Genomic DNA, 26104 nt, shown 5'->3' with positions numbered 1-26104 from the left:
AAAAAATTTTTTCCCCCTTCTTAAAAACAAAAAAAAATGTTATTCTAAAATATAATTATGCTTGTTTTTTTTTGGGTACGGACCCCACTTTTGTTTTTTAGAAAATTACCATTATGTAATAATTATATTTTTTTAGATTTTTTATATTTTTAAATCCGATCCCGGCCTTTTTTAAGGCCTATCCCGATGTAAATACGTTGTCCTACATTTTGAAAGCTTACTCCTAATTTATGTTATAATATTTATATAAATATATAACCAACAGAAATTGATAGCGTACGGCCATTTGACAGGGGCCAACATTGACCCCTTCTACACTTTCGACACCAAAAATAATTCGACTCCGTCAAACGATGAATCCGCTAAGGACCAATTTGAAAATCGAGTTGACGGAGGACAGAACGATCAAGAGACTCCGTTTAGTTTATTATGTCCGGTTCCTGGTTGGGAATACATCAACAACAAATTCATAGATCGAATCGTCAGGGTAGTATGTGGCTGTATGTCCAATGAAGGAGTTAACGAAGATGTCTACTTGCAAATAATAAAGGTATCTTTATAATACATTTTAATAACTTTATTTTTCCAAGTCCATCAGAGTATTTATCTTAGAATAGTGAGGTAGTCCAGTAAAACCTCCATTTTAAAAAAGTTTATATCTAACTCTACTCAAATGTCTTTGCTTAATATTTAGAATACTTATTAAGTTAACCTTAAATTAATTATACAAATTATAAATGTTGATAGATTTAATTGGTTAAAAAATTTAAAGTCTTAAGATGGTCAAAAATAGCTGCAAACTTTCCATTACTATATATAATTTATTTTTTAATAATCAATAAAAACATGCAACAATAATAAATTAATCACTAGCCCGTTAATTATCATATAATAAACTAGAGTCATTCATGGCCGGTTCCTAGCTCCAAGCGACCATAAAATCGCTTTTGTTATTACTTTTTTTTCCTTGATTAAATATCACTATTAAAAACGAATTTAAAAAAAGAAAAGTTGAAAAAAAGGAACAATCAGGAGGTAGGAAATATTTCATATTCATCTCCATATCATATTTTGCAATAAATCGAATAAAATTTAAACATCATTAAATTATCAGAGTTATTGATGAATATTTAAATTTAAAACAGTAAAATAGAGAATAAAATAAATATTTTGAGTTTAAGATGTATTTCCCAATTCCATTTATAAAAGTCAGGCTTGATTTTTTTTACCACTGGCTGGGCTTCGGGCGGGCACGGACCTAAGAAAATCGATCTTGCAAAGGGTTTATCATGAACACAAAATAAAATTTGATTTTTTCTTTATAAATATAATGATTTTGATGACTAGCCCGACTTTTAAATAAATGAACCGCCCAAGTTTACAATATTCTGGCCGCTGAATTTTATTGATTTGAGCTTGGGCTTTAGGCTAGGCCTGGAGTTGTTGTATAAATTTTTCCCCACTTTATCATTAAAAAAAGGCTCTTCTAACCATTCTAACATCGAATTCTTGCGAAATTCACGAATCCAGCCTGTTGTTAGCTATAAGAACTTGTTACAACATTCACCTTGGTAGCAAAAATATCGTCAATCAAACTACCGCAAAAGCCACCTTAAATCAAATGATCAGCTTAATCTTCAATAAAATGGAAATGCACAATGTAAATTAAATTACTCTATATAATAAAAAAATAATAATATTTTAACGTTATTTTTTTACTTTCAGCTACAAGTTTTAAAATCATAACTTAACACCAGTTTCTTTCTCTTCATTAATTATTTATTGAAAAATTTTCCATTCCTCTAATATTTCAAATGAAATCAAGTCCGAATATTGCTTAAAACACTGCGGCTTAATGGTCGATGAATCGAAGCACGGGAATATCGATAGACCGTTAGATATTAACGACTCCAAATTAGATATAGATCTTAATGTTTCGTACAAACAACTATCTCAATTGGGTAGTTAAATTTTAAATAATATAAATTAGTCCAGGAATGTAGTGCTATTGATTTCTGTGTCATATATTTTATTTGATTTAGACGTGCTCGAATTAAATTTTTGCGGAGCGGAGCACGTTTTCGTCCGTTTTAGGCGATATTGAGTGATTTAGGATAATATTTTAAGAGTGAATAATTTTAATTTCGTTATAATATAGAATTAGTGATCTGAATCGGGCCTAATTTTTTTTAGCCCGATCCAATTTTTTTTAGAAATAATTTACCAGACTAGGTAACGACTTATTCTCCCAACAAGCCCCACAAGAAATTTAAAAAATATACTTGTGCGCATCGGTCCTAATTTATTTGAGATAAAGCAATTTAAAAGTTTTTACGGCACCCAGTCAAAAATAAAATTTGAGCTAGACCATGCCTTTATTTAGGGGAGACAGGGGTAAAACTATTGGTACCATAATATTTTAAAAAATAACAAAACAGTAGAATTTATATATTCATAAGTAGTCAAATCCTACATCCACAAAATAAAAAAAAGTGTAGCCTACCTAAAAATACTTTAGGAACTGATTAATTATATCAAGCATGTGATTTTTGCTATTTTACACTATAGCCAGGGTAGAATGGCTAAGCATCAGGGTAAAATAGTGAAAATACAATTGAACATAACTATATTGTTTAATTGAACAAAATGTTGCAATTTTGACATCTATTCACCACTTAACTAATTAATGCAATACCGGAATGTAAAATATTATATGAAAAAACACATTTTGATTGTGCCCATTTTAGGCACATTATACATTTCAATTATTCTTCCCCTTTGCGACTATTCATAAAATTTTATTCCGAATAACACATAAACTATTTATTAATGTTCATTTTTGCACAAAAGTATCTTTTTATATGGTATAGAATAGACGTTAAGACTTAAAAATACAGCTTAAGTCAGACAGAACATTTTAACCGTTTAACCCATAGCAACTTTAACCCAAGATGATATTTATTGTGTAAATCGCTATTGCTTGACTTAATAAATTTTATTTTATAGCTATGGCTTTAAGGAACATGTATAGGAATTTTTTTAATTTTGAGCCTTAATATATTTCGCTAAAATCACATTAAACTAGAGGGTGATTTATACAATTTTTGGGTTTTTTGGTAAAATATGTCAAACCGGGAAAGTTTTTCAAAAGATGAACGTAGGTAAGAAATTAGATCTAAAATACGTCTAAAGTCTTTATGTTCAAGGGTTAAGAAGTTATTCATGTAACATTATTACCTCGTCAATCGCTTACCCCTGTCTCCCCTTATCAAGCGGGAAAAAATGTGAATCTTATAATTTAACATTTAAGATCGGTCCGATCCTATAAAAATATCATGTCCGACCAAGTCAGAATTAAAATTTTTTAAACCGGTTTAGCCCAAAGCCCGTCACGAGCCGTAATGATTTATCTTTTGCAAATAACTAATGAAAATATTGAATTTAGATGAAAACGAGAATGATTTCCGCTATTTTATGGAGGACGAAATAGAATTTACGGTGGCAACTTTGGTGGAGGACATGCTAAGTCGCATTGAGCAAATCGAAAATACGAGTAAACAAATAATTTTTGATAATTATTAATTTTTTAAAAATGACGAAAGACGGTAAGAAGTAAAAATGGCCTACCCGGGTAAATATGAAAAAGAGCTACTAAACGACGAAGAAGAAGATTAAACTTTTATGCAAATTAATCACCATATTGATATGTTTGTAAATGATACTTCAAGATTTTTTTTAGATCATATTATTTAAATGCGTAATTAATGCACATAATGTTATACAAGATTTTAAAGTAGTTATTCATCTTGTAGCTATTCTCACTTAGGCCTGCTTATGAGGCATTTAAGAAATAATATTTAACCTGCTCAATGAAAGGCTTAAGTTAATTTTATCGAACGCACCTTTGCCTCTCCATAAATGTCCTTTCACTGAGCCAAACATTTAGGTTGTGTCCTAAGTCATCTTAACTTTTATTCTTAATTCTGAATATTGGTTTTTTTTATTAGACATAAGATGATAGTTATCAACTAAAAATCACATTCCATTATGAAGATTAATATTTAAATAAACATTTGAATAATAACATTTATTTTAGTATTTATTCCTATTGAAACTTCAATGACATGGAGTTGTCATTTCCTTATTTCACAATATATTATTTTTATACATTTTTTTAATGCTACACTTAATTGATTAATAAAAAATTGTAGAAAGCTAATTAATGATAAAATCTTTATAACTATAAGAGAGAATTATTTCTGCCTTCAACTCAACTTTTTTATTAGAATATTTTAAAAAAATTTGGAATAAGTCTCCAAAGATTATAGCCATATGCCCTCCTTTCCTTTGGAACTTCGATCGGAATCAGCTGTTCACCCTGATTTTGTTGCACGCGACCGAAGGTCAAAGCCCTCAAAACTTTTAGCGTTATCCGCTTATCGTTGCAAAACGGCTTACACTCTTCGTCGAGACGCCTTCCTAGTGTTTAGAGCTCTTTGCCGATTAGCTCTCAAACACGTCAATCATCCGGTCGCTAAGGGCGGTGGTAATAAGAGGGATAGGTATGATATAATAATTTTGGTTTGAAAATATCGGCTTCTGCTAACTATAATAATCATTATTGAAATTAGTTGTTCTGTGCACATATTTTTTTTAAGACCGTTTATTATTAAAAATTAAAAATTTTTACTTTCAACGTTCATTTAAAAAAATTGCGCTCGTTCAAACTTTACTACTATTTGAAAAATATAATTTTTCCATTTAAATTCGATTATTTTTTATCAAAGTTCTTTCAGAATTGTCTATAATAGGAGAAGTGCTTAGTAATTAATACAGAATTTGCTACGCTAAATCACATTAAATAATATTTTTATAAATAAATCTTTTAATCAGGGAATTTATTAAAAACTAGTTTTTGCAAATTACAATGTATCCTCTACTAAATTACCATTGACCTAAAAAACTTAGAATTTTTTTACTCTTATCTCAATTATAGTTTCAGGTTTTTCACTATATTTTTTGCGCATCTTATTTTTGAGGAAGCTTTGCTTCAGACATACTGCAAAATCTCTTAAGTGTCAAAAATGTCACACAAGATTTGCAGTATGGTCAACATTTAATTATTCAAGTTTATAAAATGATATTTTTTTAAATTTAAAGAAAGAAATAAAATAAACTTGGTTACGAGGTAGATTATAGGAATTCATCGTATTCAAAAACAATTTTTTAACTCCCACCAAATATGAAATTTAATACTTATATAAATTTATTCAACTAGTTAAAACATTAACCATATTTCTTATGACTCTGCTCGCAATGGGTAAAAGGATTATAAAATTATTCTGTCTCATAATGAGTAGTTTTAAATATATTTTTTTTTAAATAAAAGAGCTACAATCATACATAGTGCATTTTTGAATTTTTATAAGCTTGTATGGTATTTAAATAAAGATGGCCGACGCAGGCTAGACCCGACAGATGTTGGAAATGATCGTCGGTCCGATCTTTTGAATTACTGTAAAAACAAAGTAGAATGTAAACTTTCTGTATTGTTCAAATTTTACAATAATTTTTTATTTTAAAATCAATAAATAGATAAAAAATGGCACAATAAAATAATGTAATATGCAATTTCTCAGATACATACCTATAAAATATTAATTGAGTGTAAACCTTGATTGAATGAAAACTTTGATTGATTGACATGTTAATAAAAATCAATTGATTACAACAATAATATAACATTAAAATAAATTCTCTGAATATATTTGTTATCACAATTTTAAAGTATATTAGAATTATTTATTTTTAAACATTTATTTAAAAAAATTATTTAAAGACACCATTTACAACAACGTAAACTTCACATGTTAAAATCTAAAATTATGAGTCTCCAACTCCTCACTTCTATAATAGACTCATCCGGTCCGGTTTTTCTATTCGAAGAGTCGGCCTTCAAATACGGAGTTTGTTACCACGTCATGGCCGCCATATTGCCTTACTTCCCGATACTGATGGTGCCGGAGCAAGTTTAGCAAGAAATTATTTTTTCCCCCGGAAAAATAGAACCTCGAGAAAAACTTGATAAAAAAATTAAGATACTCAAACATAAGGCTTTATATCATCCCTTATTTGATAATTCTCTAAAATAATACTATCATGGTTTATAATACTTATATCATAATTCTTCCTTCCCATTATCCACCCCATGTACAATAAGAACGCTATCTACAGTGGAAATTACATAAATTCTTTTCTCTTCAATGGGAAATTTTTGAACCACGAATCTAATACTACGACTAACAAATCACTCGAAAACAATTCCGGTAATGATGAAAACGGAAATATGCTTGCTCAAACCGACGGTCGGAACGAAGAAATTTTTGAGGACATTAAATTGTTCGAAATTTGTGTTCACCTTTTTGGATCGGCCATGAAAATGTTCAAAAAGAACATGAAACTGCAAATAGAGGTAAGCTAATTTAATTTAATTATGTTTAATTTAACATTTGGAAGTGCCTATATAGTATTTTAAAAATTATTATTAAGTTAGCTTCGTGATTTGCATAAGGTTTATTTTTTCTAACTACCTTTTTTTTCAAAAACCAAGCACTATTTATTATAAAACTCAATTTCTCCAAAAAATGCATATGTAGCAATGGCGTATGGAGGATTTTTCAATGGGGGGGGGGGGGTGATTTTTTTGGAGGGTTTCGCCGCCAAATTCCGTTTTGCCCGGCCTTCGGCCGGTTCCTTATTATAATTTTTTAAAATAAGCGAAATCTTGAGGCTTAAACAATGTTTTTCTGGCTAAAATATTGAGTTTGCCGTTTTAAAAAATCGGCTCAATTAACAACACTACTTTGATTATAGCTTTGATACTTTTATATTTAATAACGACATAAACAGGTAATTAAATAAACTTAATGGCATATCTCTGCTTGACATTTGTTGAAATAGGAATAAATTAAGGATTTTTTCTTCATAATAAAATTGGCAAATATGACAAACTAGAGAAGTATTTTGCAGGATAATTTAAAATTTATTTTAAAAATATATAAATAATCAAGTACTGTAGATCAAAATTATTTACAAATTAAAAACATAAAAATAGTTGTTTGTAAAATTTTAAGCATTTATAATATCAATTTAATATATAAAAATAAAAATTTACATTTTTTTATACAGTGGGTGGGGGAGTTTGCCCCCCCCCCCCATGCCTACGCCACTGATATGTAGCATGCCAATCCCAAAGCTAAGCAATATGCTTTATAATATTGACTGAAATTAATAATGATGTAATTTAGATTTGAGTTAACTTATTTGAACAATATATTTTTCTTTAATTAGTCAAGAAAGGAGGAAGTTTATTAGTTTTAATTCCATTATTCTCTACATCCCATGAATTTTAAGATTTTTTTATTTACGCTATAAACAAGGGTTGCATATCTATACACTACAAAACATTGACATTTTATTTTTTCATTAAACTATTTTATGACAATTTATTTTAGATATTCTTCAAAGAAATATACTTAAACGTGTTGGAAAGCTCCTTTTCAGATGACTATAAATTGATCGTGCTCAATTCTTTATATTCCTTTTGCGAAAGTTAAATTTTTGATTTAATTATAATTATAACATAGATTCATTTTGTTTTTTTAGAATTATTTTTAATATATCTATTATATTAGTATTTAAACTAATTTTTCTATTTTTGGTCTTAATATCTTTCAATATAATAATTCCTTCTTCTAGGTGAGAAAAATATTATAATCACCAACCTCCCTCCCCCCTTTATTTTACAAAATAATACAATGGATGACATTTGTTCGGAATCACCCCTAGTTGCCCTTTATCATGATGGGGAGGGGGGGGGAGGAATTTTTATTAAAATTTTTATACATATGCCCTCCTAATCCTTTTAGGAACTTCTGCCAGCTTTTCTGAGGGACTGTTTATATTCCTTGATATCATATTTCTCCTTATTATATACTATATTTATATGCATTGTCTCATTATTATACTGATAAATGATTATTGTTCGATTCAAAACAATACAATATCTAATCTGGTTTATTTATAATATGTTCATTGAATCTGAATACTGAGAAATAAATTTACATATTAGACATATCGAAAATATTACTTTATATATTCATTTTATGCAATTAAAAATTTGTGATAATTTATTATGATGGCACCCACAATAAAAAATTATACCATTAGTTAAAGTTTTATAAAAAATCTTTTTACAGAATCTAATTATCAAAGTAAAAGATATATAGCACCTAGTTTCCTACAAATAGATGAAATTTAGCATTTTTTTAATTGTCTAAAATAAACAATATAAGCTCTAGTCGACTAATTTGCTTGTCGAGTTTTTGCTCGGGCTACACGACTACGACAGTCGTGATCTGAAAAAATCATCTAATTAACAATTCTAGCAAAGAGTTGCACTATTTTCTTTGATATACGATTTTTTGACAGCAAATTAGTTCTACCTGGAAAAACATTTCTCACGAAGTTTGAACCTTTAATTTGCTTTTAATTCTCCCATTTCGACTTTATTAATTTTTGCACCAATTTTTATTTTTGATAACCGATTAAACTATTTAATAGTTCATCTTTTTTTTATTAAACATTTTTGAAGTAAGATTTTTTGTGAATGCTTGTGTTTTTTTTTAAATTTTTGAGCAAAGAATTATCCAAACTAGTCTAGATATTTTTCGAATAAGAATTGAAAAGGGAACTATTGATATTTAAAACTAATAAATTTAAAGATAAATACTTATTTAACACGTTTTCATTCATACTTATATAAATGATATGAATATTTAAAAAATTTATATATATATATATAATAAACTCATAATTTTTAAAAAGAATAACTCACTAAATTCTTATTTAATATAATTTACTATTCCAAAATACACAACGCAGATCCTCAAAACGTAGTAGATCTCTACGTTAATTATGATTGTGATCTCTCCGCCGCTAATTTATTCTCTTTAACCGTATCCACGCTCTCCAAAATAATTCGCCAGCAAAATATAGAACAAACCGTTTCGTCTTCTTACTCTAGCCACATTTCAAATTATTTTCCTTTCCAGCCTTCCCTTCACACTAATTTACCGAATTTCAACAACTTTCACATCGATGACATGATGGCCGAAGAAACGACTCCCCTAAGATTAGCAAGTTTAGCTTGCCTCGTGAGAATAGGACAGGGCATGTGCCAATGGTGCACGGATTTATATGATTTGAGTTACGATTCAAGTAAATTGGATAGCAACAACCACAATGGAAGCCATGCTAAGGTTTTTAATTTACTATTTTTCTTAGATATGAATAAAACGCTTGTTAACCTTTTTCATAGAGGATATGAGTTGTTAACGGAAGGCCAAGCACGGATATATTTTAATGAATGATTGCAAAATGTAAAAATCTCATTTTATTATCATTTAGATGATATCATGGTAAAAAAATGATTTTTAAATTGCAAAATAAGTTTAAAAAGTATTATATTGAAATTCGAATTTATTTTCGTCATTCATTACTCCAAGTTTGGTTTTCTAAAACGGTAATATTTTTCGTACCACTAATCTTTAACTATTTTTTTATATTATACAACAATTATAATAGTTGGAAAGCCAAATGACCCCCGAAATTTTAAAAGCCAATGTAACTGATTTAGTTAGATCCGATAAAGCCGGCAGAACATCTAAATTGGACCACAGGAGAAAGCCTTTTAATATAAACTCGAGAGCCGATAGCTTTACGATTAGCAGATGTAAAGACGCCGATAATATTGACAATAAAAAATTGGATAATGTTGCTAAAGACAGAGAAAAAATTGATTATAACGATGGAGACCGTCTAAGTATATTTTTCAATAATACTAACCTGGGGATGGGGAGGATGTTGGGTAATGGCTAAGAATATTCTAATTTTGTAAAATCTACCTATGCCCGCCTAAGAAAATCCGTTAGCATTGAATAAAAAGTTTAGTTATATATTTCCAAAAAACGCTGAGATAATAGTTTCTTGTTAAAAGCTAGGATTTAACCGTTTTTAGCCGGTTAAAAATAGTAATTTACCAAATACTGAAGGGAATCAACTTCTTTAATTTATAAAATTAAATTTTATATTCTCTAAAATGAATTTATACATAATTAGTTACCTAGTTTTTTGATGGGTCCATTATCCCTCACCATATAGAAATCAGAAAAACTTTTATTAAGGTAAACTCGAGATTTTGGAACATTACCATACCACCACTTGACCAATAGAGACTTTATCAAAGTTTCATTTTTTGTAATACCTACAATTACTCCCCCCCCCCTCGTTGTTTTACCACCATGTTTAAGGCATCGATCCTATAACCCATTCAAAAATGGAGGACGATGAGGATACCACTAAATTATTGCGTGGCGATCACCCGGCTAAATATGAAAATCTGAAACAGATCAAAGAGACAATCGAAACTGGGATCGAAATGTAAATTCTTTATTTGAATGAATATTTATTGGTATCGGGCCTAATTTTTCAAGCTCGCCCCAACTCGATCCCGATCAAATTTTTTTTATTTCTTCCGAAAAGCCCGACACAAAATAAAAATTATTTGTCCTCCTAGCCCGATGTTATTTGAATTCAGAAAAATTAATTTTTATTTTTAATTGTTAAAAAATATATCCTACAAATAAAATATATTGGCGCTTTGTTTCTTGCAAGAATTTTAAATTGTATCACTTTATTTCGCAAATTAGAATTTCTTAATTTTAAATCATTTAATGAGAGCGATTTTTAGATCTGAAAAGTCTAATTTGACCGGAAATGTTAGTCGACATGTATGGGGTACCCACTCTGCGAATTTCAGAATTTTGTCTAGAACTGTTGAAATACTTTTAATTTGTGCCCATTTTATAGAGATTTTTCGTATTAATTTAAAAAAAATGCACAAAGATATTATGGGAAAAATTGTTTGAAATTTATAGGTTAAATATTCTACACATTAGTGTTGTTAAACGGCTCGATTTGGGTCTACTTTTAAAAATGTCCCGATTAAGATTTTAGCCAAAATAATATTATGTAAGCTTCAAGTTTTGGCAAACAGTGGTTCAAACCTTTCGACCATTTTTGAGCAAAATCTCCTTGCTTACATAATATTCTTTTGGCTTAAATCTTAATCGGGCCGTTTTTAAAAATCGACCCAGATCGGGTTGTTTAAATACAGATGGTCAAATCAATTTTTTAAATTAAAAAATCGCCCTCTTTAAATGATTTTAAAATGAGCGACATATATATGGCACTTTATTTTATTGTAATTATAATTACATTTTCCTCAACATTTTTATAGTTTTAGAGCGAATCCTACGAAAGGAATATTGTATTTGCAAAGGAACACGAAATTGATGGGTTCTAGTTCCATCGACGTGGCCCGATTCTTGTATAATGAATCACGGCTCGATAAAACTGCTGTGGGGGATTATTTGGGAGATAATGACGAGTTTATTTATTCTATACAACATAAATTATTCTCATTTTCTTTAAAATTTTATTTAAAATTCAAATTTAACCGAAACCTTTTATACATAAAATTATACGTACAGTTTCCATAAAGAAGTCATGTACGCCTACATAGATCTGATGGACTTTAAAGGGAAGGGCTTTGTTCAAGCGTTAAGACAATTCTTGGAAAGATTTAAATTGCCAGGGGAGGCCCAAAAGGTAGATAGACTCATGCAAAAATTTGCTTCTCGCTACGTAGAAACTACGAATTATGGGTATAATATAATAATAATGTTCTGCCTGTTCATATATATTTTATGTAAAAGAATTTAATATTAAGTATTTGAGGATAGCAGGTCTTTTTTTAAACCTTATAATTAATAACAAATTTCTGCGTGTGTAACCAGTCTTTTAACTAAAAATTTTTTAAGGGGCACTGGATGAGGCAATTTTTATATTATTATTTTTTAGTTCTTATCTGTATTATCCTAAAATTGTTAGTGTTATGTATAGACTCTTGCGACTAATAGACCAATTTAATAATATGTCAATTTTAGAATATGATTATTATACATAGATCTATATTATAAAATGAATAAAAAAAATTTCCACACATTCATTGAAAAGGATAGCGGGCCAAAATTTGAGATTTAAAGCTCATAATTACAGCCCTGACTAACTAGACTATAATTTTACAATGAGTTATTTAATTCAACAATATAATGAGTCTATCAAAACATGTTTTACGTTTTAAAGTTGCTTTTTATAATTATTTTGGTAGTTTAATAAACGTTTAAAAAAGTTATTAATCCTTCCATTGTTTTTTGTCATTGATGTGGTGACCATAATCTTATAGGGTTGACCATCTCCTTAAATATTCAACAATTTAAGTAAAAGTTTTTCTACTCTTTCCCTTAAACGTGACTGGTGAGTAACAATGTCTCCGCGTGGCTGATAAAATAAAAAAATTAGGATCCATATTTTGGCTTGTTGAAGACTACGACAAAAAGAAAGGGTAAGACCGGCAGAGGAAGAAAATAAAGAAATAGAGAACTTGTATTGAAACATGAAATGCCAAAAGAATGTTAGGGAGATCCAATAATGTGGTGGCGCTACACAGTAAAAGAGTTCATGTCTGCTTCATCCAAGAGGCAATATGGAAAGACATAGATGCAAGAATAGTTAAGAGACACTATCAGGATTTTATTGCAGAATTTAAATCCTTGGATATTCACGACCGTTACTGAAGGAAGTGGATATGCAAACGAACTGACTTACCCAGCATATTTTTTAGCCATAGCCCTGTGTGATCAAGGGGCGCTAGGCGACGAATATAGTAAAATTTTGTGTCAATTCTTTAAAAAGCTTTTATAATTATACAATCATAATATTGTAATTTAAAATTAATTTAGAAACGGTATATTTCAATCAGCCGACTCTGCTTACGTCTTAGCTTTTTCAATAATTATGTTAACGACTGATCTACACAATCCTCAAGTTTATTGAACATTACTTTATCATCTTCATTGATATAATGCATATTTTAATAATAATAGTAAATTATTATTTTATGCATATATATATATATTATATTATATACTGAATTCATAGGCATAATGAAGGGGAGACCCGGGGACGTTTCCCCCTTCTGAAATTTGCCTGCTCTTGTAAATATCATATTTAAGCTAATAACAAAATTCCCTCTACACCCCTCCCCCCACCCTCATCTCCATAAAAGATTTGTACAATATATCACTATAAATCAGAGGCCATGTCCATAGCCCAACCTCGGTACTCGGATCAGACCGTATTTTATTATTTTTAAATATACCCAGGCCTGGCCTAATTTTTTTTTAAAAAATACGTGGGCTGGGTCGGGCCTAAAATTTTTTTTTTTAAAAAACCCGGGTCGGGCCAAATATTTTAAATCCATTCATTTCTATAAAAATTTAAAACAAATATATTATATTTAAAAAAATCCGGGTCTGGCTGGCGAATTTTTTTTAATCCAGGTCGGGACGTGCAATATCATTTCTGCGGGTCTCTGCTATAAATAATATTTTGAAAGAAAATAAATAAAAGTTAATTAATTTTTTAAATAATGACTTATTAAAGATTTTCAGAAATAAGCATTTTTATATTTAAAAATGTGACAAACCAGGCCCATAAGAAATAATAAGTGCACCTATCTAAAACCCTCCCATAAAAATTATGAGGAAAGACCTCATACACTCCCCTTAAAAAACTTGACCATACTTAGGTGAATATTAAGTTTATTAATGCTTTGGCGATGTCAATATGCGCACACTTATTGATTAAAAATTTTACATCTCATTAATATATTATTATGAAAAATTTATTTTGGGTATTATTTTGTTTGTTAGGTTAAAAGGAAAATGACGAAAGAAGAATACATTAGAATAAACAAGAGTTCAAGTGATCAAAAAGATTTGCCCGAAGCCTATCTTTCCCAAATTTATGATGAGATAGCCGAGAATAGATTTAATGTTAAAGGTTGTTATGAGCTCATATTTTGATTATAAATGTTTCACTGCCACTTTTTTTTGCAAATTTAAAATACCGCAATTATTTATATTTCTTACACCCAATAATATCGAGTACGGATTCATTAATCTACTAAAATAAAAAAAAAGAAACTAAAGAAAGGATATTATTAAAATTAATGGATATTTTATATTATACCTCAAATGCGTATTTTTATTTTTATCACAATTTCTAATTTTATTAAATATTTGTTGTAAACGTCTTAATCTTTAAATATTCTGTCATAGATAAGACGATTCCCGAAGAAGATGTCAACAAAAACATGATCCAAGATAACGAATTTACAAGCGCTATCTATATCGAGCACGTTCGACCTATGTTTAAGGTTTGATAGCTCCAAACTTTTAGCTTAATACATTTTTTTTAATGAGTAATATATTACATAACCTCGTTATTGCAAATCCGTATATAGCCAAAATTGGCTATCATGAATAAAATTTTAAGTCCAACCAGAATTCATATTCTCATAATGTTATAAATATAAAAATTCAAAAATAACATCTCTATATAAAGTAAATTTACGATTTAGGTTTTTTATACATTACGAATTACTCTAACTCCTTTGATATAAACGTTGCAAAATTACTACATGCACAATAAAATTATATTTGATATAGTTAAGTTAAATTTTTTTTACTATCTTTCTTTATCTATACCAGAGACCTGCAGAGGTACCATTTGCAGGCCCGGCCCGGTTTTAAATTTTTTAGGCCCGGCCCCGGATATTTTTAAAAAAAAATTTTTACGGCCCCGCCCTGATATTTTTTAAAAAATATTTTTACGGCCCGGCCCTGATATTTTTTAAAAAAAATTTCAGGCCCGGCTCGGAATTTTTTAAAATTATATTCGACCTGGTATATACAAAAATTCACCTATGAGGTATTTTACCATATTTTTCAGCGAGTATTATCGCTTATTATTTAAAAAATACATGTAAAAAGCTAATATTTTGAGAATATTATATTGAATTTATAAAATTTATAAAACTGTTATTTATAAAAATGGATATTTTGAGCATATAATATATTTTATATTGCATTTATAAAAATAAAACTAATATTCATAAAAATGGTAATAATATTTTGAGCATATACTATATTTTATATTGCATTTAAAAATAATAAAACTAATATTTAATTTATAAAAATAGAAAATATTTTGAGAATATAATATATTGTATTTAATTTACTATTTAATTTATAAAATAAAAATAAATCGCTATTTAAAAAAATGCATGTATAATAAATAGTATTTTGAAAATATAATCTAATTGCACAATATTAATATAATTTATTTTATAATATAAATTTTTAACAAAAGAAGATAATTGTATTATATAATATTGTAAAAAAAAATAATGAAAAATGTTGGATTAAAAACTTTCATGACTCAAGGTAAATATAATAAATGCAATAAATATTTGACAGTTTGCAAAGTAAAAAACCAGCATGATTGACGAAACCTTACACTCAAGAAAGATATTAAAAATTCACAAATTATCTTGAAGAAAGAGAAGCATATCTACCTTTTCGGGTTGAAGATTACTTCTTCTTTCTTCAAGAATTCTCGTAGTGGAAAAATTCTGCTCATAGCTTGCACTTGAAGCAGGAATTGCCAATTTTGCTAAAATTGTAAATTCGCTTTGATGAGCAGCCCACCACTCTAACAAATTATCCACCTTAAATGTTTCATCTATTTTTTATTTATGTAATTATAATATTCATCATCGGGTATTGACATATTACCAGAATTACCATCGCCCCCTTTGTCATAAAACGATTCAGTTTGTTTAACAACAGTCGTAATTTGACTGGTCGATGGTATTTCATTTACTTCCTGAGCCTCTTGTAATTTAATATAATCTTTTATATAGTTTTCCGTCATCTTGCGATCTGTCCCTGACTATATACGTAATTGCTTGAATTTGGGACAGAGAAAAAGAATTTTTCAATTAAAAAATGCTTTATATTAAGTAAAATCAATTTTATTTCTTCTTTTTCGCTTTGAAAGGTATTACAAACTTCAAGAAGTGATATTCCTTTATTTGATTGTTTTGGTAAAATATATTCTAAAAATTTAGATATGAATTATAAAAAAATATATTAATAATACTTGAATTTATTTGATTGTTTTGGTAAAATATGTTGTAAAAATTTAGATATGAATTATAAAAAAATATTTTAATACTTTGAATAAATTTGCAGGAAATTAATAATTAGATCGATCTGTGGGTGTTAGGTAGTGTTAACCATCACCCAATATTATATTAATCATAACTATAATATAATATAATCTTATAACCATTAATTCATAATGTAAAAATTTTTATAAAAAATATTAAGGCCCGGCCCGGGTTTAACAATCTTAGGCCCGATCGATCTGTGGGTGTTAGGTAGTGTTAACCATCACCCAATATTATATTAATCATAACTATAATATAATATAATCTTATAACCATTAACTCATAATGTAAAAATTTTTATAAAAAATATTAAGGCCCGGCCCGGGTTTAACAATCTTAGGCCCGGCCCGGATATATTTAAAAAAAAATTTTTTAGGCCCGGCCCGGATATGTTTAAAAAAAATTTTTTTAGGCCCGGCCCGGCCCGGGTATATTTAAAAAATTCAAAATACGGCCCGGGCCGGGTTTAGGGCCGGGCCTGCAGGTCTCTGATCTATACCATGATTATATCAGGGTTTATTTAAATGATTGATTTTTTTAAAAATTCTAATAATTAGATTTTCTAAAATCTAAACCAAAAATGATTATATATTTTTTTTAATGTCCTTATATCTAAAGAGAATTACCTTCATTTTATATTTAGATACATAAGAAAGTTAATTTTAAACATTTTATCAGGTCCCATTGTAATTAATTTTAAAACATGTTTACAAATGTAGTTACGAATATAAATGTGCTTCTCATGTATTTAATATACTTTAATGATTAGAGGTAAAAAGTGGGAAGAAATTAATAAATATTTTAAAAATAATTATTTTGCTTAGAGTATCCTAATGAAGGTTGGTAGAACTAAATAACAAATAGTATTTAATCAAATCATATTTAAGTCAATAACCAATATTTGTAAAATTTATGGAGAAATCCGAAAAAATTATCAACAAAATAATTTGCCAAAAAGTTATAAATATGCCTCAAAAGATCTGTTAAAAATACCAATTTGAATCATTAAAATTTTGAATATTGCCAAAAAAATTATCGATCAGATTGTCGAACAATGACTGGCTATTAATAATTAAATAACAAAGCAAATCAGAAAGTTTAGTAAATGTTTTCGTTTTTCATATATAATAATGTCTCGAATCTTTAATTATGGAGATCCGAAAATAACATTTTTGTTGATGATAGAGAAATAATCATAATCTCTAATCAACTTTTTGATGTTATCACATCTTCAATTTCCTATAAAGAATGTTTTCCTCTTTTGGCCTAAGGTTAACCCAAATTTAAAAATAGTCTTGAACTAGAAAATATGGGAAATTATATAAAGATTTTTATGAAAAATCTTATATATTTGTGATTTAATATAAATTTGAGTATTGCTTATAAATGTCACAAATATAAGACCAAATAAATTGATATAAAATATTTATTATTATAATTTTTAAGAATAGGAAAAGCCACTAAATAATTTTCACTTATTAAACTGCTAAAATAATATTCAAAAGGCATTTGAAGTAAAATATCAAGGGATTTTGTAAGTGATAAATTCTATAAGTTATTAAGTTTATTTGAAAAAGAAGTAATTTTATTTAAAATTCAAGGATATTTACACCCTGGATTATATTAAAAATATTATATATTTTTTGATTTAGATAACGTGGACCCCCCAGTTAGCGGCATACAGCGTGTGTTTACAAGATTGCGAAAATTTGGATATTGTCGCTCTATGTTTAGAGGGAATGAAACACGCTATTAGAATCGCATGTATCTTTCAATTAGAAGTAAAGCTATATATAGTTAATTAGTTAGAGATGTACTGGTATAAGATGGTGGCTAGACCTCTCGATACTGGGTATTATTTGTGGTAAATGGACTTCAAAGTCTATTCTATTATGGATCGTGTGGATCACATATTTAGCTATTTTCTTCATCTGAATTTTTTTAAATATATCTATAGGTAAAAATATTATAGCAACTGATTATAAGATTAACCTAATAACCTTTTTTTCCTTCACATAATGGCAGATACTCTAACTTTAAGATCAGGCGGGAATCCGATATTTGTTCAAATATCCCATATATCTTTAGCATTAATTATTTTATGATAATTAAAGGAATATATTTTTTTAATTTCAAGATTTTTATAATACTATAAACACAATAGCTCGAGAAAAACGCTTACATACAGGCCCTTTCCCATTTTACGCTTCTCTATTTTTCTTCATCAGCTACGTCTAACTCCGACTCATCATCCGCTTTTTTCCATAATGCTTCAATGACCGAATCCCCTCTCATCAAATCGAAAAACCTCATGACTATAAACACCTTTATCTCTATAGCTGAAACCGAGGGAAATTACATGGGAACCTCATGGTTCGATGTAAGTTTTATATAATACATTTAAAATATGCATTTTTTTCAAATTTCAGTAAAATAATCCATTTAAAGATAAATTTTAAAAAAATATATCAAATGAGATGACCAAACCATAAAAAACCCAATAAAATGTTTAGATTTATATAGCCCTTTTTGAAAATATAATATTAGCTATATTAAGTTACATTTAGATTAAAGCCTTATATTTAAAACATCACCCAAGGACTTTTAATTTAGCGTCTGTTTTGTTGAGATGACCATTTTTAAGTAGTACCAGTACAATTTATATAATTGAAGTAAGGGTTGGAAGATCTACTTGAAAACCTTAAAATGATCATTATTGAGGCTTAGCGGTTATTATTTAATTAAGGTTTTTATAGGATGTATTTATATACTTTAATCTTCATTGTGTCCATTATTACTAAATTGCACATTACTCTCAAAGTAAAAGCTTGGTGATGATTAATGTTTTTAAAATGGACAATAGATTTAAGATGCTATAAAAAACGTAAAACTTTTAAATTTCGGCCCCATTAATATCTGGACCCTCTCACTCTCTCCGCGAAAAATATAGGCAGATTATATTGCTTGTAATAACCGCAGGCGCAAATAATAATTTTTTTTCCTTATTGAATAAAACAGTTTCTGAAATGCATATCTCAATTAGAACTAGCTAAGATCATCGTGCCAGGCGATGAACCCAGTAATCTAAATTATAGTAATCCTCCTTCATATAACTTTATCAATGAGTCATTTATATCCCCCGAACCCCGTGGTCTAACGCACGATATGGACAAATTTTCGGAGCCATCTCGAACTTCTAAGCTTTTTACAAAGTCAAATATCAACGACGAAACATGTATATTTTTTTTAGTTTTATTTTGCAATATTTGAAATTATAAAAAATATATCCGATTTTCACTTTCTTTTCCATTTCAATTCTTAAATTTAGGAAAATTGATTTGCCAATTTAAATTAGAAATCTTGGCACTTAAATATTTACAATATCTAGCATTTTCAAATCATTTTTCCTCTTCTAACCTTTTTATTCCTCGTTTACTTAAAAGCTTCCGTGATATCTTCCACATCCCACCTCTCATCGTCATACAATATTAGCGCATCTGAACCTTATAATCTAGTTCAACCCTCATCTAAAACGAGTACTTTAAGAAATTCATCACTCGGTATAAATAACCTGGGGCAAAGCAATGCATCGGATAACGCTAAACAAAGCCTTCTGGTCAAGGTGGATAAGATATTCGCGAATTCTATTATGCTTGATGGCGAAGCAATTTGCGATTTTGTTAGAGCTCTATGTAAAGTCAGTTCAGAAGAATTATTGTCGGCCGTCAATATTGAAGGTTTTATATGTTTCTGTAGTTGTAAATAATATGTCTTATATTGCATATGAGAGATATAATTCATATTTTATAATCTTATTTCCTAACCTAATGTCAAAAATACTATATTAATTATGTAAATATATTTGAATACTAGGTAGTTTCTATTAAAATTCTATAGTAAATTTAAATGAATGTTAAAAATAAAATTAATATGAATAATTAGTAAAGATAATTATGCTAAATAGGGTTAAATTGGCTGAAATATATGAGTTTTAGCTATCCATTTTTTTTATAAACATCATCTCAGTGCATCGAATCGAAACCTCACAGCCAACCCCTTTTAATTTTGATAAAAATTTGTAGGCATATTATATGTGTTTTATATCAATAACAAAATTTTAGCTCATTAGCAATTATATTACCTGAGTTAATGGGAGTTAAAGGTGTAAAAAAATTCATTTTTTGACCCTATACTGTTGTTAAATAATAATTTTTTAATTAAAAACTAAATTAGTTTAAATAAAATCGAATAAATTTAAAGGATAACTCAATCTTGAAAAAAATATACCTTTGCCCCAAGACTTAGTCAATTTTTTTAACTGTTAGGATTTAGCCAATTTTGCAACACTACAGACAAATATTCAATTTTAACACATTATTTTAAATGTTCAAATAGGTATTTTGTAAATAAGTATGTTGTTAGTTGCTAGGATAAATCAATTTACTTTGAAATAAATAATGAAATGGTATATTTTTTTTATCAGTTTCTTTGGTGTCCTTTAACCATTTTTTCTTATTGATTGACTGATATTTTTATAAAAAAGAAAGCATATAATTAAGAATATGTTGACAATAATAAAATGTGCAGCGTCTACATGACCGAAATTTATTAGAGGCAAACCCCCTCCAAAATAAACTTCTATCCCCCTAAGAAATATCGCGAAACCCTTTTCTATACCTTTGAGAACGAGGGTAAAATGATGGGAATAAATTGTAATAAATTTATCTTTTATTTTTTTCGATATATACTTTATTTAATATACGCGATTTGGAGAAAGTAAATAAAAAGAATCTGTCAAAGATTCAAATTATATAAATACTCGCTGATAGCCCGGCAAGAATGGCTGGGAATATAGAATTTTCTCCTTTAATTTGATGATAAATGAATGAGAAATCTTCCCTTTATTTGATATTGGATACATCAGAAATAAGCCTATCCTATGAGGGGTGAATAAAAAATTTGACTTTTACAAGGTTTGTTTTTTTATGCGCACAATAAAAAATATTTTTTTTACTGCATTACATTTGTATTTGTGATTTATGACCTATAAGCTTTAATATTGCTAGATTGTTTTGAAAAATTTATTTTCGATTTAATATTTCCCCACAAAACTTTATCTAGCAAGAATATATTTTTTAGGTCACAAACAAAATGTATAAAAACTTAGTTGAATTTTTTTTTTATTGTAAACATAAATTTATTGTACATATTTTATAAAAATAGAAAATTTCAGCACAACATCTCATGAAAACAAAGGTATTCTGAATCACATCTCATAAAATAAGAAAATTTCTGATTCATCCATAATCAAATAAAGTATAAAATTCTAATAGGGTTGTTAGAAAGTTTGAGTTGGGTCCATTTTATCAAAATGATATTAAGTAGGCCTATAAATTTTGATCATAGTACAGTCAAATCTCGAGGATTGCGCCATCTATACAAATTATTCGCTATATATTTTTAAATAAATGCTTAGTCGCTCTGATTATTAAAAAAAATTAGTAAAAAAACAGTAAACGAATAATAAGAAATTTTTTTATGAATAAATTGGATATCATATTCATTTTGAATTTTCTACTGACCATAAAATTATCCATATTTTTAAAAAATATTATTTTGATATTTTCTTCATAATTATCAATTATTGACTTGGTTATTTATTTTAGATTTTCTTTTCGAACTAACTTAGTTTTTAATAAAAAAATGAAAGCTAATATTTAACGGTGAAGAATATTTTAAAAAGCCGATTTTCATTCCCATTATCCCAAGTAATATTTCTAATAAGTTAAAATTTCGTTTTTGATATCACTAGAACATATATAACATTCTACAAATTTTCATCGAAAAAGGGTTCGGCCGATTTGCTACTTTGACATGGAATGACAAACTCTTATATTAATTCTATAATGTTTAGTTTAACAGTTTTGAATAAATATATATAGTCCAATATAAAATTTTAAATTAGATGAAATAAAGTGAATGATTGATTGAAATGAACAAAAGATGATATGTTAAGAAAAGTAGAATAATATCTATAATTTTTGCAAAATATAAACCATTAAGATGCCAAACGTCGACTAGCTATAAGTAGTAACTCAACCCGATTTTGGAAAAAACATCTACCTCTTTCCGACGACTCCACGATGATACCCAGGGTTAGGATGTTCAGCTTGCAAAAAATAGTCGAAATATCTTACTACAACATGGCACGCATACGGTTGCAGTGGAGTAAAATATGGGACGTATTGGGGCCCTATTTTAATAAGGTTTACCGCAATATTTATTTTATTGACCCTTTTTGATTGAGACACTATAATTTAGATTTTTTTTAACGTTCATATAGGCAGTTATCTAGCATCATTTTCCGTGTAATGGGATTGTATGGATTTTTTTTTTAAAAATGAACTTATCATTTTTCTTTCTTTTTTATTCTGCGAAGAATGAATATTCTTATGACATAATATGGTAAATGGTTTATCAATGTTGAGCCCTATTTAGGAGTAAAGTAAAATCTTGCCGTTTTGGTGTTTATTTTTTTATATTTAAATTTCAAAACATTATGTTTTTACAAGCTTAATTTTTAAAGCACTTATTCTCAACTTAACTAAGTAAAAAAACTTAATTATTTTTAAATAAGGCGTTTTTACGAGTCAATTTTTTTTCGAAAAATTCCCCTTTTAGCTTATAAATCTAATGCAGGGCACCAATATTTAGGTTAAATGTTATATTAATAAATATATCATCGAATGTTTTTGGAAGGTTTTAATCAACCCTTATGTTTTTCTTCTTATCGTTTATAGATGGTTTTCCACAGTTACCTCTAACTCATTATTTATTCTTAAATTTGTGAGGTATGCCTTAATCACCATAAATACTTAGTAAGCCTGGTGGATAATATTATTATTATTTATTTCACCGTAATTATCGTAAACTTTTATTAAAAATAATTTTTTTTAAAAAAAAGAAGAAAACTACCAAAAACATAAATTAATAATGTTTTTTTTGTTCGAATGAATAGGTTGGATGTCACCCTAACGAGGCAGTTTCGTTTTTCGCTCTAGATTCTTTACGTCAGTTATCGACAAAATTTTTGGAGAAAGGGGAACTATCTAATTTTCGTTTTCAAAAAGATTTTCTTAGACCCTTCGAGTACATCATCAAACATAACAAGTGAGCTAAAATATTCCTATATTTAGGTAATGAATATAATATCTCACCTGACAAGATCATAAACTATTCTAAGAAATATTTAAAAAATAATTTTTTAAAAAACGATTCAAAGAGTATTTTCGCCGATAAAAGTATATATAATCAATATTTTTATTTCAATGGTATTTGAAAAAAAATCAAATTAAGTACCTCTCCTTTTGTATCATCATCTTATTTTATTTTAATTAATAAAAATTTAATATATCCGAAATATATTTAAAAAAGATTAAAAATTTTAAACTTTCTTAACTATAAAATTTGGAAACATATCCAAAATCTTCTAATAAAGTTCTTTAAAAGTTTAAAAATGAAATTTATAATTCCTATCAAATTATTTTTATACTTATTTATTTTAATTACTTCTTATTTAATTTAAATATTTCCCATTTAGATAAATATAACTGCCCATTTCTTATTGTAATTTGAAATATAATCGATATTGCTTACTTTTTTTCCTTAAAAATTTTACAAGTAAACTTATACGCTAAAATTTATTAAATTTTTATAATATCTCGAACTTTAAAAAATTAATAAACTTTCGTAAATTCAAAAAAATAATCTAGGCCACTTTTTTATTTTTATATTAAAATAGCTTATTACTCATTTTTCTTCAAAGTTACGAAAGTATGGACACAGCCTAGAGGAAAAGTTTATTATATTAGATGTTATTGAGAAACATAAATTTAAATAAAACTACACACATATTCTAGCATACAATATGATGATATATTTTAAACCAAGCAAATTCCATTTGCAATTCAAAATTAAATAGGATTTTACGAAAATTACTAGTCCAAAAATAAATACCAGGATTTAGCATGCTTTTTTTATATCAAATTTTATTTAAATTCTCATTTAATGTTTATAAATGTTTTTTTATCACAATTTTCCAATGAATTTAAACCTTTTTAATAAACCACGAAATTGAAAGATCGTTAAATGTCGCAGACATGACTATAAGATGCGTTGATCAAATGATACGGGCCCAAGCTCACAACATTAAATCTGGGTGGAAAAATATATTCAGCATCTTTCAAATCGTTGCATCAAATTATCACGATCAAAATATTTTCGAAATGTCGTTTCAATCGCTTAACTATGTTATTGGTAAGATTTTACCTTTACCTTATTTTTTTAAAATTAATTTAAATTATTTATAACATAAGAATTCATGGGTCAAAATAGTAAAGGTCATTAGTCTTGATTTAACCGGATTATGAATCTGATTCCAAACTAAGAACGCGGAGTCTCAACAAGAGCCTCTTTCTATACTTATAAAAGCCAATTTTCCTGATTTAGGCTGGATTCATGAGATCAATTTTTCTATATTAAAATCAATAATTCTTAGCATATTATAATGAATTGAAAAAAATAAAATGAACATTAATGAAGAAAAAGTGATATCATAAATCGTTCAGCTGTTAAATCGCGTGGGATCGGATCCCACTATGTTTATCATTGGAGTGTAGCATGTTATCCTCATTCGTTACTTTTTTTGACATAATTTAAATTATCCATAATACATATACCAGGGGAATTATCCGAAAAAGATTGCGATTTTGCCCACAACCTAATCGATTCTTTTCAAAATCTAATCAAATGCCTAGCGGAATTCGCTTGCCACATTGATGACCAAAATTATCAGAAGAATAAATTTCCCACTTCATATTACCTTGCCAATATCCACGATAATTCTACCACTCCAGATTTTTGTAGAGAAGCGAATCAATCTAGCGCAGATATAAATATGGAAGCCATACGCTTGATAAGGCTATGCGCTGCTTACGTGCATGCGGAACCTAGGGTTAGCGATCTTTTTGGGGAAAATTAGCCATATAATAAAATTTGAACAGAGTTTAAATCTATTTAATTACTATAAATTGTTTTTTACTTAATAATTCAACATCAAAATTATATATAATTTTTGATAATGAATAATTAATTTAAAGTTTAACCTTTTATTGCTTACAATTAAAATTCACAAACCATTTAAACACTATATTTTAAGCGATATTTCTAAGTTGGGTTAGAACATACTTAAATATTAATGTATAAATGTAAATCATATTTATTCACTTTTGAAAATTTTGTTTTTCGAAAATTGCTATTTTGAAATATAAAGAATACAATTGTATTTGCAGTTTTGATACCAATATTTTATAATATAAAAAATGTTATAAATTATAATAATATCTTGCGAAAATTTAGGCATTTAAAGATTACACTTACGAAGAAATAAACGTATGCGAAGATGATTATCCATGGGTCAAGGGTTGGTTTCCTATTTTGTTCGAATTGTCTTGCGTTATTAATAGGTGTTCTCTCGATATTAGAACTCGGTATAACAATAAGTGTTTTTTTAAATCGATCTTTACAAAATTTGCATAAAATCGGATGGAAGGATTTAAAAAAAGAAGGAGGGATTGGATTTATGAATCTAATAATTCTATTCTTATTCTTATAAAATACGAATAACGGATTGGAGATAATAAGAATAGATTAAATGCGTTATTCTGTTTATCGAATAATTAAGTTCACAAATAATTCGTTTATGAGCTTAAAGAAAAATGCATGAATATGAATGAAAGATAGGAACGAATTATCTATCAAAATGTTTTCCTCTTCAACACGCACATA

General features: G+C 27.8%; 1 protein-coding gene across 2 annotated transcripts in view; it reads left to right on the top strand.

Moving 5' to 3' along the window:
* Positions 1 to 26104, top strand: part of LOC135924999 (brefeldin A-inhibited guanine nucleotide-exchange protein 2-like) — a 54018-nt gene that overhangs the window by 5529 nt on the left and 22385 nt on the right. For both annotated transcript variants that reach the window (XR_010571485.1, XM_065460134.1), the window contains exons 4-28: positions 266 to 550; positions 1481 to 1660; positions 1826 to 1961; positions 3446 to 3553; positions 4313 to 4562; positions 5840 to 6029; positions 6221 to 6472; positions 7515 to 7611; positions 8944 to 9320; positions 9646 to 9883; positions 10371 to 10500; positions 11360 to 11509; positions 11613 to 11786; positions 12924 to 13008; positions 13896 to 14025; positions 14304 to 14401; positions 17911 to 18039; positions 18423 to 18638; positions 19277 to 19493; positions 19702 to 19995; positions 22322 to 22524; positions 23277 to 23428; positions 24399 to 24574; positions 25000 to 25271; positions 25676 to 25806. Coding sequence is in view for 1 of the 2 variants with exons in the window: in XM_065460134.1 (XP_065316206.1) it covers positions 266 to 550; positions 1481 to 1660; positions 1826 to 1961; positions 3446 to 3553; positions 4313 to 4562; positions 5840 to 6029; positions 6221 to 6472; positions 7515 to 7611; positions 8944 to 9320; positions 9646 to 9883; positions 10371 to 10500; positions 11360 to 11509; positions 11613 to 11786; positions 12924 to 13008; positions 13896 to 14025; positions 14304 to 14401; positions 17911 to 18039; positions 18423 to 18638; positions 19277 to 19493; positions 19702 to 19995; positions 22322 to 22524; positions 23277 to 23428; positions 24399 to 24574; positions 25000 to 25271; positions 25676 to 25806 (4670 nt within the window). In the remaining variant the exon portion in view is untranslated. The remainder of the gene's footprint in view (positions 1 to 265; positions 551 to 1480; positions 1661 to 1825; positions 1962 to 3445; positions 3554 to 4312; positions 4563 to 5839; positions 6030 to 6220; positions 6473 to 7514; positions 7612 to 8943; positions 9321 to 9645; positions 9884 to 10370; positions 10501 to 11359; positions 11510 to 11612; positions 11787 to 12923; positions 13009 to 13895; positions 14026 to 14303; positions 14402 to 17910; positions 18040 to 18422; positions 18639 to 19276; positions 19494 to 19701; positions 19996 to 22321; positions 22525 to 23276; positions 23429 to 24398; positions 24575 to 24999; positions 25272 to 25675; positions 25807 to 26104) is intronic.

Source organism: Gordionus sp. m RMFG-2023, chromosome 2 (assembly GCF_954871325.1).
Source record: "Gordionus sp. m RMFG-2023 chromosome 2, tfGorSpeb1-WG-v2, whole genome shotgun sequence".
Taxonomy (NCBI): domain Eukaryota; kingdom Metazoa; phylum Nematomorpha; class Gordioida; order Chordodea; family Parachordodidae; genus Gordionus; species Gordionus sp. m RMFG-2023.
Note: the sequence above shows the minus strand (reverse complement) of the source record. Positions and strands in the feature narration are given on the sequence as shown.